This window comes from Pecten maximus, chromosome 12 (genome assembly GCF_902652985.1).
Source record: "Pecten maximus chromosome 12, xPecMax1.1, whole genome shotgun sequence".
Lineage (NCBI taxonomy): Eukaryota > Metazoa > Mollusca > Bivalvia > Pectinida > Pectinidae > Pecten > Pecten maximus.
In genome coordinates, this window is record NC_047026.1 from 16,752,376 (window position 1) to 16,770,341 (window position 17,966).

At 35.7% G+C, this 17,966-nt stretch overlaps 1 protein-coding gene across 1 annotated transcript in view; it reads right to left on the bottom strand.

Annotated features, from left to right (window-relative positions):
- Window positions 1-653: 653 nt before the first annotated feature.
- The window catches only part of LOC117339533 (poly [ADP-ribose] polymerase tankyrase-1-like), a 33,172-nt gene continuing 15,859 nt past the window's right edge, over window positions 654-17,966 (bottom strand). Inside the window, exons 8-28 of the mRNA XM_033901191.1 lie at window positions 17,629-17,744; window positions 16,248-16,339; window positions 15,863-15,941; window positions 15,306-15,477; window positions 14,546-14,625; window positions 14,025-14,176; window positions 13,562-13,628; window positions 12,973-13,071; window positions 12,576-12,669; window positions 12,171-12,296; window positions 11,670-11,779; window positions 11,108-11,230; window positions 10,444-10,509; window positions 9,617-9,756; window positions 8,719-9,053; window positions 7,993-8,087; window positions 7,518-7,586; window positions 7,121-7,304; window positions 6,189-6,297; window positions 5,719-5,875; window positions 654-4,882 (exon numbers count right to left, since the gene is read on the bottom strand). Coding sequence (XP_033757082.1) covers window positions 4,796-4,882; window positions 5,719-5,875; window positions 6,189-6,297; window positions 7,121-7,304; window positions 7,518-7,586; window positions 7,993-8,087; window positions 8,719-9,053; window positions 9,617-9,756; window positions 10,444-10,509; window positions 11,108-11,230; window positions 11,670-11,779; window positions 12,171-12,296; window positions 12,576-12,669; window positions 12,973-13,071; window positions 13,562-13,628; window positions 14,025-14,176; window positions 14,546-14,625; window positions 15,306-15,477; window positions 15,863-15,941; window positions 16,248-16,339; window positions 17,629-17,744 — 2,552 coding nt within the window. The 3' untranslated portion in view covers window positions 654-4,795. The remainder of the gene's footprint in view (window positions 4,883-5,718; window positions 5,876-6,188; window positions 6,298-7,120; window positions 7,305-7,517; window positions 7,587-7,992; window positions 8,088-8,718; window positions 9,054-9,616; window positions 9,757-10,443; window positions 10,510-11,107; window positions 11,231-11,669; window positions 11,780-12,170; window positions 12,297-12,575; window positions 12,670-12,972; window positions 13,072-13,561; window positions 13,629-14,024; window positions 14,177-14,545; window positions 14,626-15,305; window positions 15,478-15,862; window positions 15,942-16,247; window positions 16,340-17,628; window positions 17,745-17,966) is intronic.

The following is a 17,966-nucleotide window of genomic DNA, read 5'->3' on the forward strand; positions in this document are numbered from 1 at the left end:
AAGATCAAATTGCCAACAGCCGAGAAAAAGAAGCAAACAAAAGCAGCCGACGTTGTAACTTGTCCCCCTTAAACTCATCTTACTCCGCCGTGAAATGCTATGTATTAACATAGATTCTACTTGCACAGCTATCTTACATGGGTAAACTCTATCCAACATGGCGAATTATGAGAGAAATTACAGTAACTAACTAGTTGAACAATAACCCATCATCTGAAGTATGTAATACATGTATACCAATATGAAATCTCGTTTATGGTCTAAGGGGAAGTAACCCCGTTCTGGATATTTAGTTTAACATAAGTCCGGATAAGTTTACCAGGAACTATTTAATTGTTTTCGAGAAGAATAGTTAATGCCGTCTAAGTTAACCTCGAGAGTTGTGTCATCAACTACTCCCCAAACCTTCAATCCTTAACACTCCAAAGACTGTGCTTCGTGAGTTTGACTCCTCAGATTTTGAGTCGGATGGATCTAAATTAATCAAATTTATTTCTTGCTGAATAATCTAAGTGTCCTCTGATCTTCACACTTCCGGCAGATATATCCGGTAGATAGTTGTAGGTCAGACTATATTGTCCTAAATATCTATCTGGTCAAACGTCTAGTATAATTCGGGCTACATGCTGAATAGATACAAAGGAACAGGAATATAATGGACTTCAACAAAGTTGGTTTATTATTGAGTAGTTACATTAAAACATGTCACTGACAAAATGATGCATGGGAAGCATATTGTATATTGAAGTTAAGAGAGTAGAGGAGAGATTTAAAACAGCAGAGAGAGACACGGATACATTGGTATATAGGACTATATACAATACAAAATTAAATTACTGTAACTGATACTACAGACAACATGTTACATTCACGTTGTTAACCCACTCGTGACAGTCAACATCACTTTCCCCCCTTTTTACATTAAAACATACATTTTATATCATAACTACATTTCAGAAGAAAGGAGATGATCATTCTCTGTTTCATACCCGAGAACAAAACCCCACTGTTTCCTACCCTTGGAAGAACCACACTCCATTTCATAACCTTGAACAGGGCTATACTCTGTTTCCTACCCCTGGACAAAACCATACTCCATTTCATACCCCTGGACAAAACCATACTCTGTTCCATACCCCTGGACATAACCATACTCCATTTCATACCCCTGGACAAAAACATACTCTGTTTCATACCCTTGGACAAAACCATACTCCATTTCCTACCCCTGGACAAAACCATACTCTGTTTCCTACTCCTGGACAAAACCATACTCTGTTTCCTACCCCTGGACAAAACTATACTCTGTTTCATACCCCAGGACAAAACCATACTCTGTTTCCTACCCCTGGACAAAACCATACTCTGTTTCCTACCCCAGGACAAAACCATACTCTGTTTCATACCCCTGGACAAAACCATACTCTGTTTCATACCCCTGGACAAAACCATATTCTGTTTCCTACCCCTGGACAAAACCATACTCCATTTCATATCCCTGGACAAAACCATACTCTAGTTTCATACCCCTGGACAAAACCATACTCTGTTTCCTACCCCTGGACAAAACCATACTCTGTTTCATACCCTTGGACAAAACCATACTCCATTTCCTACCCCTGGACAAAACCATACTCTGTTTCCTACCCCTGGACAAAACTACACTCTGTTTCATACCCCTGGACTAAACGATACTCTGTTTCCTACCCCTGGAAAAAAACATACTCTGTTTCCTACCCCAGGACAAAACCATACTCTGTTTCATACCCCTGGACAAAACCATGCTCTGTTTCATACCCTTGGAAAAAACCATACTCCATTTCCAACCCCTGGACAAAATCATACTCCATTTCATACCCCTGGACAAAACCATACTCAATTTCCTACCCCAGGACAAAACCATACTCTGTTTCATACCCCAGGACAAAACCATACTCTGTTTCCTACCCCTGGACAAAACCATACTCTGTTTCCAAACCCTGGACAAAACCATACTCTGTTTCCTACCCCTGGACAAAACCATACTCTGTTTCCTACCCCTGGACAAAACCATACTCCATTTCATACCCCTGGACAAAACCATACTCTGTTTCATACCCCTGGACAAAACCATACTCAATTTTCTACCCCAGGACAAAACCATACTCTGTTTCATACCCCAGGACAAAACCATACTCCGTTTCATACCCCAGGACAAAACCATACTCTGTTTCCTACCCCTGGACAAAACCATACTCCATTTGCTACCCCTGGACAAAACCATACTCTGTTTCACCTTTCTTTGCCTACAACAATGACTCCCACCCTCCCACTTAACTCCAACAAGCAAGAGATGACACTATACGGACAGAAATATATGGGGCTACAATACTATTTTTTGTCATTTCATTGCAAACCTCTGGACAGTGCAATTTTCATTTTTATACCACTGTACAAAACCATGCCATGTTTCAAAACCCCGGACAAGGCTGCACTATGTTTCAAACCCTGGATAAAACCAAAGGCTGTTTCATACCCTGGACAAACTCTGTCTCCTACACTGGACAAAACCATACTCTTATTTCATACTCCTTGACAAAACCACACTCTCTTTCATACCCCTGGACAAAACAACTATCCGTTTCATACCCCTAGACAAAATCATACTTTTTTCATACACCTTTGCCTACAGCAATGACTCACAACCTCCAAACTACAGGCAACAGATTACACTATACAGAAATATATGGAGCATAATACTATTTTTTGTCAATTTCATTGCAAACAATATTTAATCTAAAGGTCAAATATGGCAACAAAGCAGCTCAACTTCGTCATACTACTTAGCAGTATGGCTAGTATTAATGCCAATATAATATAACCTGTGCAGCATTTTATGCACACAAAACCTTTTTTTACACATTTATATAAAAGCTATAATCAATGTTACGTATCTTCAGCTGTGAGAAATAACAGACTTCATAAAAGCGAGAGTATCATATTACTTTTGATAATCAAAATAAAAATCTTTCTTCCTCCTAAAAAGCAATTTCAAAACTTGGTGTATATTTAAGGAAGGGTGCCAGTCTAGAAAAGCATGACTAGTACTTGACTTGTATAATCAACTATTAAAACGTTCTCCGAATGGTGTAACCACTGCAATTTGGTTTTGAAAAAAAAATGAAAAAAAATGAAGATATTGTTAAGTACGACATGTTTTTTTGTGTGAAAACACCCAAATCATCAATATAAAAAGATTGAATAATCATCATAAAGAAGTTATTGATCACATTTATTATTTGCAATACCAACATAGTTAGCCGATGTTTTGTTTGAAAAGTCTGTAATTACACCTTTGTCAGTGGGACAAATGGCCGAGGCAAGATGTATCGGTACACTCCTCTCACAAAGATATCCTTTTTATATTAAAACTGTGTGAAGTAAAGAGTATCATAAACTGTTTTCTAGTCAATATCACGAGATTCAATGTATGGTCTGGATGGACATTCAGAGATAACCACTCAGAAAGATTTGGCAAGATGAAGAAAATTATGCATTTCCATAGAGCAGATTCTAACGGGAAATGACTAAAACAGCACATTATACATATTTACAATATATACAGTAGACTATATGTACAAGGTAGGAAATGAATCAATTTCATTACATGAGGATGCAAACATAAACTTTTTTTCATCTAATGCCCTATAATGTAACTCCTTATACTAAGATTCAAAAATAGAATATATATACTTGTACATAACGAAAATTGCTTTGGTGATGAAATGGCACAGGTTCTCCCTTTGAGAGATATTAAATACAACGTATCGTCAGTTAACAAACAGGTTTTTCAAATGTAAAATTCCTCCATAATTTTCTATAAAAAAAAAAAAAAATAATAATAAAAAAAAATAATCTTGTAAGTTTTGAACGTATTGATAATCTGAACCAAAATGAAACATCACACAATGTAGAGATACATGATTTATAAGAATTCATTTTATATCAAGAATTTCATTTATGATAATAATTTAAATTAAAACAGGTTTACAGCAGTTTACAGTGATTTGTTTGTTTTGCATATCTAATCAGATTGCAAAAAATAATTGAAAACGACGCCAGTTACCTATTTAAAAAAAATGCCCTTCTGTGTCATCCTAAAAATGCAACATTCAAAAAATCAACTGCAAACAATTTAGAGAAAGAAAATTTCAGGTGTTTCCCACTGGATATTTCATGAGAATTTGCTGATGACACAGATGGATAAGCTCAAACCAGGGCGGTGTTCTGTAAAAATTACAGAATCATCTGGTATAGAAGTAAAACAAGTCTGTAATAATACATGAAACATCATCTTGAGATATATCTTGAACCAATGCCAAAAGCTGCATGATGAAAATGCTAATAAGTCTGATTTGCTTAATATATAGACCAGTCGTCTCACAAATCAATTTGATTTGTTTCCAGTTTTCTGTCTGCTCTTGTTTTCACTGTTGAAAAGCTGACTTTAATAATAATGAAAACAATGACATCTATAGTTTACTGAGGAAGAGATGTCCTGGCACATCCATGATTATATATTGGCTGAGGAAGGATATCCTCACAAGTCCATGATTGGTTGAGGAAGAGATATCCTCACAAGTCCATGATAATTGGCTGAGGAAGAGATATCCTCACAAGTCCATGATAATTGGCCGAGGAAGAGATGTCCTCACAAGTCCATGATAATTGGCTGAGGAAGAGATATCCTCACAAGTCCATGATAATTGGCCGAGGAAAATGTGTCATGATTTGATTGCAATGAAGGTGCTCTTGTCTATGGTTTCTTTGGGGTTGCTGTTGCTGATGATTCTGGACTTTCCGGCTTTAGGATCTGGAAGCTGATGAGATACTCAGGGTAGGCCTGTAACAGAACCACACAATGTTTTATGGATATAATACACAATACTCTAATGTTATGCTAAAATTATCTCCCTTGCTCAAAAACACATGAATTATACAAGAGTTACCACTAACTCATTTAGACTACTAATTTGTATACTATTATCGTTTTCTTCTTAATGCTATTCCAGAATTATTTGTGTATGTGTAAGAGGGATGGGAGGCACTTAATTTAATGGGTGGTGGGGTTAAATCCCTATTTTTCTAGTATTCCTTACAACAAAATGTTTGATGGGTGGTGGGGTCTCTGAAAAAATTACCCTTGCCCCACCCACATACTTCTGGAACTGCCCTTACTCATTACACTTGTGGTAAGGTTTTTATCTAAAATCTGAGAATTACCCAAGGATTCTTCATAAACTCTTCTATGTCTTTCAAAAGCATCATCAACTAAATCCTATAGTCAAATTTATCACCCTAAGAAGCATCTTTAACAATGTTCTTTGCGTTGATCACTTTATGGAAAGGTGATTAAATACCACGAAACATGTAACATGTTTCCTGAAGAATAAAATAATTCTTCCAAAATATTCTGCCAAGAGTCTGTCTTCCCAATAACTGGTACATTTTATTTTCTTTGCCTAATTTCTTCATAAATGTTAACATAAATCAAATTATTTCTCTTATAACATTGCTAAATAGCTAAAAAACTTTTGTTATATTTAAACTAAAGGATGCTGAACGTTGATTGGTCTATGACCTGAAGGATGCTGAATGTTGATTGGTCTATGACCTAATAGAGGATGCTGAACCGTGATTTGGTTTGTGACTATATATGGTTTCTGTTTTGTATCATACCTGTTCACCCCTGTACACAACATACTCAGGGTACATGAGGCCCCCACTGCTGGGTCGACCGATAATTGAGTGGTGACCAGGCGGAGAGTGAGCCATCTTTATTGCACTGAACTGTAGGAAAGACTTTCCAAGTGTCACTCTACACAGCAACAGCTGTCTGTAAAAGTTAAAAATATACATCAACACATAAAAAAGTTTTCCTCATGATGATGGTTTAATTTTATACAGAATATTTGTGAAAATGAGATTCAAGTTAGTCTTTTGGACAGAAATCAATGCCAATTTCTCAGAAAAAATAAACCAATTTTATTGTAAATCTCCCTTGCTAGAAAATAATACCAATTTCTCTAAAAAAAAAAATAACTCTGGGTATTTCATTGGCTGGCCATTGATCCCTAACACTTACATACAAAATATACAAATGCATTGCACATTGTAGAGATACCAAGAAGATAAGCTGGTAAGTGTACCTGTGACAGATGTAACAGGACCGGTCCTTGTGGAGAGGACAGCCAGTTCCTCCTCCTATACCATACACATACTGGTTACTTTTAGACGAGTTCTCGGCGAAGTAGATACCTGTAATATATACACAGGGTGCATATGAAAATCAACGCTTGATTCAATTTAAAAACAAATTTTAGGTTCCTGAACGAAATCTGATCTCAGTTTCAAATGATGAAAAACAAAAAATAATAGTTTGGACCAAGTGAAAAATCAAATGACAGTTTTGTGAAGATCTTTATAATTAGAAGGGATAGCTTGATGTACAAGTAGGACTGGATGGTACCTGGTTTAGTACGTATATATACTGTATTTATCCAGAAATAAAAAGCCAAACCTTGTTTATTGCAATAAAGTAAAATTTACTAACAAATCCTATTTCATTGCCCTGTGATAAGCCCTCCCCCTACCTTGAGGCAAAAAGTTTTGATGTGTTGGCAACCAGGGGGGTTTGGTTTGGTTTGTTTTTGTTTAATGTCCTATTAACAGCCAGGGTCATTTAAGGACGTGCCAGGTTTGGAGGTGGAGGAAAGCCGGAGTACCCGGAGAAAAACCACCAGCCTACGGTCAGTACCTGGCAACTGCCCCACGTAGGTTTTGAACTCGCAACCCAGAGGTGGAAGGTTAGCGTTAAAGTGTCGGGACACCTTAACCACTCGGCCACCGCGGCCCCAAACCAGGGGGGTCTAACAGCATTAATACATTAAGGGATTAATTTAAGGGTTAAGTGAGCTATCAAAATCAGAAATAAAATTTCTGTTTAATCAAAGAATTGGAGAATAATATTTACATAAATTTGCACCACACAGCCTACCAACCACCAACAGACAACCTGATTACGGTACACTTCATTCCACCCCCAACACCAAAGTTATCAGCAGGGAGTACAATTACTTACCTGCCCCAAACATGCCCCCAATGTAAGCATGTCGCTCATCAAAGCCTTTGTGTACAATTGCGTTGATGAAAGGTGAACCGTGGAACAGCAAGCGTTCATTGTCATGGCCGTGATTTTCCTCCGACACCTCTTTCCGTCGATGGCAGTATCTACCCCAAAGTCGCTTGTTACTTATCTTTTGGATCTGGGATTTAAATTTTCAAAATCATAAATAAACCAATTGATATCTATGTCACTTCTTTAAAACTTAATGTCATCTGCTAAAATATTTAAAGACCTGGATTATGTCTGTTATAACTTGGTTTTTGACACTTAAAAAATATTGGCCGTCAGCGAAATTAACAGGAAGTGGCCCATAGTTTTTGTATATTATTATCTTATTCTTTTGACATCTTACCTTGTTAATATTGTACCGGTTAAAAATTCCTCCTACATTTTCTTTGTGTTCTCGTATCGTACTTTGCATCTGTGAAAATAGACAGCATACATAACATACTTAGTACACTTTCAAGCCAACAAGTAATTTAACCAGGTTTCAAATTTACAGTGTATATCTTCATTTAGTAACATAAATCTATATATCATTAAACTTGTACATATTTGTATTGGGTATATCTGCAGGACTAATACTTCGTGTTGGGGCCTAATTACAGTTGAGTCCTGTTAATCTGTTCCCCCCGCTATATGGCCATTTACTAACAGGAATCGATTCATCCAATTTTCTATTGTAACTGTAAACCTGTTTGCCCTGGATTCTGTCTGTGCCGTTTCAGGAACGGATCTCATTTTATCTTCACTGAAATTTTCTACCGATTGAAACATCGGGCTTGTTTGCAGTTATCACATATAAGTTACCTCAAATATTTACATACCTGTTCGTCCACAGAAATGTACTCTGGGTCATCTGGCAGTAAATCAACAAGGACAGTACCTTGATGTGGGACTGCTGCTAATATGGACGACTGACCTATATGAGAAAGTGAATATAATAGATTTGGTGTTTTAATGAATAAAATAAAGAATTCCATGAAATTGTCTTTTGACACTTGTTTGTACTAAGAACGGAAGTCAATATGATTTTTAGGAGTTACCATCAATTCTCAGAATCCACAGAAATTTCACATCAGCTGATATACATAAAGATTTTGATTTTATTTGACCTGTAGGTGGATTTGAATGTCACTAACTTATTTGACCTGTGAATCTTAAGGTCTGCAGTTGAAAGTCATAAACTTATTTGACCTGAAGGTGAAGGTCAGTGACTTATTTCACCTGTAGGTGATCATGAAGTCATAGTGACTAATCACAGTATACACTTTTTGTAGGTGATTCAGTTATAACTACATAAGATTTCAATCAGGGCTACAGCTCTAATGTTTCTAGAAGAAAAAAAGAAACTACATGTGTCCACTTTCATTCAAAGGGAAACACAATAACCAGAATATCATTTCATTACATACAGGTTTTTCTTCAACTCATTTTTGAGGGAGTAAATACTCATCACCTTAAATCACTATCTGGTACATTCTACAAAGAATACATCAATTTGATGTTTTACTTAAAATTAATTCTAATTAAGCTGAAACCCTACAACCAACCTTTATTTCCAGAGATGAGCTTCTCCACACCTTTGAGGATCTTGTGACGATGACCATATGCATTAATACCAATGTCTTTAAGTTCATCATGGCCCATTTCCACAAGAATGTCCATTGTAATTTGTTCTTTCTCAAAAATATCTCGTAATTGATCGAGTCCAACTGAGGTTAAGAATGAGGACACACTAACTCCTTCTATACTTCGCTCTCCCTCTGCCATGGTACGTTCCATGGCACCGTCTCCCACCTGGGGCGACACAGGAAGTGTGATTCCTCCCGTAGCTCCAAGTGATGACATCCCCGTGCCATTATCATTGGTACTGTTGAACATTGAACTGTAAGACAAGAGAAAATCTCGGGTAAATACTTCAAAAAAAAATCAACTCCATTGATGACAAGAGAAATACTCCAATCAATACTTAAGAAATCAACTCCACTGATGAGGAGAAAAATTCTCTGGTAAACGATTAAATCAAGTCAACTAATGACCATGTAGAGTATATGTATTGTTATATATACGTATATTAGCATCAGCATTTTAGGCAAATTAATACAAAATTTTGGTGGTGATGTATATAAAATTTGATGGTGGTATATGTAAAATGATATCATCTTTATAGAAATTAAAAAATAAACTTAATTTGTTAAAAACCAATAAATATTAAATTTTCTGTACATTTAGGAATTTTGTCAATAAATATCACACTTTTACTTCATTATTTCAAACCTTAATTTTGGACTCACTTCGTTTATGTGTAAATTTATCAGATACAATAATTACAGTGAAAAAACCCCTCTCTACCCTTCTTTTAAATTAGTACTATATGACATTTTGGTAATTTTTTTCATCATTTGATAAAACAATGTGAAATTAATCTTAATTCCAACATTTGCTTACCTGTTATTTGACGAACTACTAGCACTACTCGTGTTTGTGTTGGCTGTGGTGTTGACACTGGTCACCTGTGATTTGGGAAGGGTAGGGGGCTGGGTTGTGGGCGGCATAGCATCTTGTATGAGAGCGTTAACATCGTCCGCCTGTAACACAGCAATAAACAAATTAATTTTTGTTAATTGTAGAAAATTAAAAAATTTGTTTGCTAATATTTTAAGCTTCCTGTCACCTGAAGACTATGCATGCAGGCAGCAGGATACCGCATCTGTGCCATCTTACTGTCTGCCATGGAAGGCAGGGGATTCAATCTGAGATACAGTCCAGCACATGTAAGTGGTCAACATTTTCAGTCATTTTACTAGTTAGATATTCAGTATTTAAATGCCACATTTAAAACCAGAAAACAACTTTGAATGATGGTGACAATATCTATACTGTTGATAGGTTTTGCCACTAGGGGGTATTAGTAACTTGTTGGAATAACTGAACCAATCAGAATGCTAAGATTGTAGGAGTCAGCTTCAGAGGTGATGACAATATCCTGAAATGTACTGTGTACGTTTAGCAAAAACAATAATGCCAAACAGATGAAATTTACTTGGATAAGATAGAGCATATGGCAATATAAAACTATGAAAAAGGAAATTTGCAAAATGGGAAATCCAGCCATATTACACAATATCTTGGTATGGGGGGGGGATAATATTATATGCTGCTACCAAATAGTTCGTTTTTCACCCGATAAAAGAATGTACAAACTAAGCACTACTACTCATTCCAGCAGAATATTTACAAACTGAATTGTGAACACTTAGTAGAATCTGACTTACGGTTGCTAGGTCTAATGGTGTCTGACCCTCCTGGTTCTTCATTGTTGGGTCCGCTCCATGTGCAAGCTAGGGATGAAAAATGTTTTAAAATTTTCCGATGATTTTGTGTCATTTCTTATCAGACAATTCAAACAATTCTGATGATTTTGCTTACTTTGATGTGTTTGAATCTCATACCATGGACAGATCATAAATAATGCTGATAACTAATATTAACCACCTTTCCTAAATAATGTCTACAAATCATGAGAGTATACATAAGTGAGGTACAATTCACAACCTGCAGCTTGAAGTTACCCCAGTATATTCTGTAATTATCCTAAAATAAGCCCCTCCTCTAGTGTATAAGTTTAGCATTAAAGATTGGGAAGGGCTTATTTGTCATTAAACCACTTAAGCTTATTATTTCAATGTTAATTAATCTGCAAATTGCAGGGGGTTTATTTGTGGACAGCGGCTTAGTTGCAGAAAAATATGGTTTATCACAGAGATACTGGTCATCACACAACTCTTAAACAGAACACTAAGTCTATGACTCTTGTGAGAACCCTACCATCCTTCAACAAGTGTGACAGTTTCAGCGGATGTGTATCAGAAAGCAGAAGTCAACTAGATGATTGCTTATCTTTCAATTCAGTAACAGTTGATGTTACAATGTACTCACCAACAAGGCACAGAGTTGTGTGCGACCTTTCTGTGCTGCTTCGTGAAGCGGTGTGAAGCCCCATCGATCCACAGCATTCACACAGGTGTTAAACTTGATCAATAGGGCTGCAATATCTACATGCTGTATTATAAAGAAAAAAAGTTGTTGAACATACAATCACAAATTTGATGAAGGATTTCAGAGGGTTAAGAATAATCATTCTAAATTAACCTGAGTACTCCAAGACTTAAAAATATACTCCCAGATTGTTGCTAAGATACCTAAATGCTTGTATCAAGCAAATATGGAAATGTAGCAAGAAGAATTGTCAAATTAAAATAATAAAGAGTACAAACTATGTGTCAAGATAATGAAGTACAAAGAGTACTCTAAACTGAGAGAGATCTCCAGACAAAAAAAATCACATTTGACAAATAAATTACACCATACCATATGAAAGTTTTGACAGGCATACAAAAAGAAGCAGCATGATATTAAGTTAAATAATATGTCTGTAAAATTACTCTACACTAAAGGAGGATGCCTTTCACATACATAATCAATACCACTTTATACTTACTCCATAAGAGGAAGCATTATGGAGGGGTATAAGACCTCCTTTGTCTTGGGCGTTAACATCAGCGCCATTCTCTAATAAAAACTCTGCGACCTCCACATTGTTGTAGCCAGCTGAAAACAATACAATTACATAATTTCATTAAATAAGGGATTAAAAAAATCTTTTCAGAAATGTCAAAATCATCATATTGAGCAATCAACACAGAGTTCAAACTTTCTTATTTAGCCAATCAATTCACAGTAACACAACTACAGAAAAACTACAACAATTCAGTGTTCAAACAAACATACCCCTGTCCTGTTAATATATATGCTGTTAATAGGTAAGCATTCACTTTTCCTGTATCAACAGTGAACCGATCCTTATATTAAATATCATAAAAAGTCTATTTGATAAATGCATTTCCTCTACCTACCCCCCCTCTAAAAATAGCAAGTGACTTTGGCCTTAACCAAAAAACCTTGAAATTTTGAAGAATAAAAGATCGGCTGAAGAGCTTACCTGCAAGATGTAGAGGCGTTGAATTACGTCCTTGTGTATCCCGACAATTTATGTTTTCCTGTGAGGCAAGCTTTTGCACACGAGCCAAATTACCTTTCTTAGCTGCCTCAAGTAAGGCCGCATCACCTGTTAACAGGAAATATTCATGCTGATATTGTATAGATATGATTTGGTGCCTGGTTGGGCTCTTGGCCCGTCCTACTGGTGAGCTGTTTATACTGGACATAAATGGTTGATATTGTGTCGGGATCAAAAACTGATATCATCTTCAGCTACCAGATATTATCTACAGGTCAGAAACTGATGGTGTCCATGTATAGCTTACTAGATGAAATTAATAGGTATGATTATATGGTCATCAAATTTCTTCCTTATTTATCAGGACTAACAAGAGTTCACACATACCGCGAAGCAGATCAGCTACATCCTGATCCCCATCTTTGACTAGATCCAGAGGTGTGTTTCCATCTCGATTCTTTTTATTAGCGTCGGCGCCATGCTGTAATGACACAATAATTAGTCACGTCACTTTTTCACAAATTGAGGGAAGTATCCAAAGCCATTCAATAGCAAAGTCAAGTCACTTTTTCACAGATATAGGGATGTCTCAAAATCAAACCTATCATAAAATTGCATACTATCTACTTTCAAAATAAATCATATGTCTTTAACAAGTTAGAGAAATGAATCATCTGTCTTTAACAAGTTAGAGAAATGAACATGTTTTCATCAAAATGACAATATTTTTCACTTTATCCTTATTTTGCAGAAGTTCAAGTATCATTAAAAAATATTTTCAAACCTTGAGGAGTAGTTTACAAATCTCAAATTTGCCCTTGGCTGCGGCTTCATGCAGGGGTGTGAACTTCCACAGATCAGCAACATTTACACAAGCACCGTGCTGTATGGAAGGAAAAAACATTCAATATTTTACATTCACTGGTGGCTTAATATTAATATTGACATGAGTGTAAACAAGTTAATTTGGGCATGACTATGATCACACCCATACATTGGTCTTTACCCTCCCTCTGCCCCGAGGTGTAAGGGTTCATCCTTTGTGTATAAATTCTAAGATCCCAGGAATATACCATACCAACCTTAGTCAAACATGTTCTGTTCTGGACTACAGCTTCTTCAAAAGTAAACTTGGTATTTGGACTTATGAGATAACTTTTACATGACTCATACACCTACTTTAATATATTATTACTTTTTCAAAGGACCTAATTTTTTTAAGAAACATTTTATATATTTTTTTTTATTTGTGAAAAATATTTTTGTCATTTTGGCGAAGATGTGGTAACAGCAGTTTTAACTTAAAAGATTAATTTCATATCATTATTGACATTCGAGGAATATCCCTTGCTAAGTAGTGCTTAAAGACTTACATTGATAAGAAGTTCTGTGACTTCAAAATGTCCATAACTACAAGCATTATGTAATGGTACCAGTCCGCTGAAAGGAGAAAAAAAAACATTTCAAATTACCGCTGCTTATACTAAGGTATGACTGCCAAATTTACATGTATTATTTGGAATCTCAACTATTTTTAACATTTACTTTTCTTCTATCGTATGAAATATGAACAAAAAAATTAATGAAATTGGGAAATTTGATGACTTCAATTTTGAGATTGTGATTGTGAAAATGTTAACCTTGACAGAATTTCAATAATATCAGTAACTGTCATAATACTTCAAGTGGTAAAAAATTATGGATTATTCTTAAAACTTTAAATCACCTATCAATAAATACCAAACAAGGAACACAAGAGTGAATCTGGTTGTTGACCAAGGATTTTTTTAAGGGCCAGGGACATAATAAATATAGGGAAATAGAAAGTAGACTAACCCCTTGTCTTTGGCATGAACATCAGCACCATGCTGTAGAAAGAACTCCACCACACCAACTCTGTTGTACCCAGCAGCAAAGTGGAGTGGCGTCGAGTGTCGACCATCAAGGTCTCGACAGTTCACAGACTGGGGATTGGCTGACACTAGTTTCTAAAAAAAAAAAGAAGGAAAAGGATAAAATAAATTCTTCAATTGAAAAATGGCTATCACTTACAGTAGTTAAGGAGAAATATCTTTTATTGATAAGTATTTCCTTTTAATGTTTAGTAAATAAATAAAACCCTTTAAATCAATTGCTGCTAATTTTTAATCTTTTTTTCTTCTTTTTTTTCTGTCAAAAATATTCTTATTATCCGTAAAATAGACAGTGAATTATATCTGTTGTCTACAAAAAGCAGGGCTTAAATGTAAAATCATGAATAAACCGTTCCTGTAGAGTTCTTTCTAGGAGATTAACTGGATTCTTACAACACATATGAGAGTGGCTATCACAACTCCACAGCTTCTAAGCTGACTGACCTTAATAACTTCTATATCCCCTGCTTTGGCAGCCTCAAGCAATTGTATATCCACATCTGTTCCACCCACTGGGGGGTCTTCTGTAATCATATCAAGATCAGATATTTTATATTGTGTGCATTCTAACTTTGTACTTAACAATTAATTTGATATTGCAACACCTTTGATATGCAGATGAGCTGTAAAGATCAATGTAATTAAAGAAGTTTAATTTTGATTTAATTATTAAGGTTTCTTTACAAGATCCTTTCTTTCATTCTAGAGATTTTCTATGGAACAAAGATAAACTAAATATTCTGAAATTTTAACGAATAGCCCACTGTTATCATACAATCTGGATTTTTATTCAAAGCATCATTTTTGTTACACATATAAATACTGTCATAAATAAAGAAAACATTCATAACAAAATTTTAAGAAATCATGATATCATAATGATATTATAATGAGACAAACCCCCAAAGAAGACAATTTTAATTTTCTTTGCTTTTGAAATGTTTCCACATACATTATGTATTTGAATTGATAATCAATAATTCCTTGGAGTATCTCGTTTTAATCTGTAATTATAACCAAAGTGACCAATTTTTTTCTACGTTAGTAATTTCTGGGTTTCCTGTTTATAGATACGTCTAGGAAAAAAGAATTATTATATGATAACAATTTTAATTTTGATAATAAATTAAATGTAAAGATATCTAGCCTTAGAAGACCTTAGTAGATTTCAGATCTCTGTAATGTTACTGTAGCCATAACTTACCTTTTAGCATTTTCTGGATGTTTTCCGTGGCGAGTTGGGCAGCCATGTAACCCTGGAGAGAGACAATGGCAGGGTCTACACCGTAGGACATGAGGAGGCGACATGCCTGCATGTTACCCTGCTGGGCCACACGATGTAAAGCTGTCTGTCCAAGACTGTCGAGGGCATTCACCTGTTAACAGTAATATGTGAATCATGGCTGAACTGTATATCTACATTGGGCTGATGAGTACAAAATTTGTTAACAGATTTCAATTGATATCTTCTCAGAATATAGTTAGATAATACATGTACACAAAAGTCAACATCTTGTTAAATTCATTTAAAAAAAATGTGAACTTGCAAAAGTAAGCATTCCCTGCGAATGAAAGTAAGTACAAAGTACACAGATATATCAGAGTAAGAGATAGCAGTTCATCAATTATAAAAATTAATACATAATTTTGTAGAAGTTATAGAAAATTGAATTAGCTTAACTTTAACTATTAAATCATGTATAGAAAGAAAATGGTTTGTCTCAATGTTACACTACAATGATATGTGACCAGATTAACTACCTTCGCTCCATGTTTCAGCAGGACATCCATGACGTCGTAATGTGCCTTGTCGGCAGCTATGTGAAGTGGGGTGACATAACTGTAACACAAATTTAAGCCCATCAAAAATAAATCCTATACCATGAAGTTATTTGTTGATTTGGGGCTTTAAACATAAAATACAGCAATTTACATAAAATCTTAACAATTACTCCAAAAACAATGAAAACATTTTTTTGGGGGGGGGGGGGGGGGGGGGGGGAGAGAGGATTGAACAATGTGCAAATAACAGGTTCGACAATAACTCAAATATTAATCAAAACAAATATTCTGTAAAGTTGTTTTTTTGACAGAAACTGTGGATCAGTATTTCTATGTTTAAAGGTGAACCAGACTGGGTACTTACTCTTTGTTTTTGTCGTTGAGGTTAGCTCCCTTGCGGATTAGGAGCTCCACTACTTGTTTTCTCTTGGGGAAGGGGGAGGAGGCAGCACAGTGCTATAAAGGACAAAACATAATCTCATATTATATTATAATGAATAGAAAATCATAGGTTTATCATTTATTCTCAACATTTGGAATGATTCTTCTCCATACAGTTATCTTCTGTTTGTTGAGAGATTAATGTTACAGCTATTTTCTACAATAGATCAGACCAACATTCATCCGAACAAAATGGCCTTAATTCCTTACCAATGCTGTGTCTCCCCAGTAGAGGTGTTTTATGTTACTATATTCCTTACCAATGCTGTGTCTCCCCAGTAGGGGTATTTTATGTTACTATATTCCTTACCAATACTGTGTCTCCCCAGTAGGGGTGTTTTATGTTACTATATTACTTACCAATGCTGTGTCTCCCCAGTAGGGGTGTTTTATGTTACTATATTCCTTACAAATGCTGTGTCTCCCCAGTAGGGGTGTTTTATGTTACTATATACCTTACCAATGCTGTGTCTCCCCAGTAGGTGTTTTATGTTACTATATTCCTTACCAATGCTGTGTCCCCCCAGTAGGGGTGTTTTATGTTACTATATTCCTTACCAATGCTGTGTCTCCCCAGTAGAGGTGTTTTATGTTACTATATTCCTAACCAATGCTGTGTCTCCCCAGTAGGGGTGTTTTATGTTACTATATTCCTTACCAATGCTGTGTCTCCCCAGTAGGGGTGTTTTATGTTACTATATTCCTTACCAATACTGTGTCTCCCCAGTAGGGGTGTTTTATGTTACTATATTCCTTACCAATACTGTGTCTCCCCAGTAGGGGTGTTTTATGTTACTATATTCCTTACCAATGCTGTGTCTCCCCAGTAGGGGTGTTTTATGTTACTATTATCCTTACCAATACTGTGTCTCCCCAGTAGAGGTATTTTATGTTACTATATTCCTTACCAATGCTGTGTCTCCCCAGTAGGGGTGTTTTATGTTACTATATTCCTTACCAATACTGTGTCTCCCCAGTAGGGGTGTTTTATGTTACTATATTCCTTACCAATGCTGTGTCTCCCCAGTAGAGGTGTTTTATGTTACTATATTCCTTACCAATGCTGTGTCTCCCCAGTAGGTATTTTATGTTACTATATTCCTTACCAATGCTGTGTCTCCCCAGTAGGTATTTTATGTTACTATATACCTTACCAATGCTGTGTCTCCCCAGTAGGGGCGTTTTATGTTACTATATTCCTTACCAATGCTGTTTCTCCCCAGTAGAGGTGTTTTATGTTACTATATTCCTTACCAATGCTGTGTCTCCCCAGTAGGGGTGTTTTATGTTACTATATTCCTTACCAATGCTGTGTCTCCAGAGTATGGGTGTTTTATGTTAACCACTTCCATATATTTTTTTACTCTTGTGAGGTCTGCTTGGCGGCATCCCTCAAGTAATGAGTGACCTTTGAACTCATCTGAAAAAGACAGGAATACATCAAAATTTTAACATCATTTTTTTTGTTGTATTTTGTTATAAAATGTTCTGCTTATTTAACTCTTTTTAAAGCAGCTTACCATTAATGATCCATTTTTTTCAAAGTGAAATTTACCCAGAACTTGTATACTTCTGCCTGAAACTTCTTGTTCTCTTTCGAGAACATACCTCGGACATCTATACTTGCACTACAGACTGATTC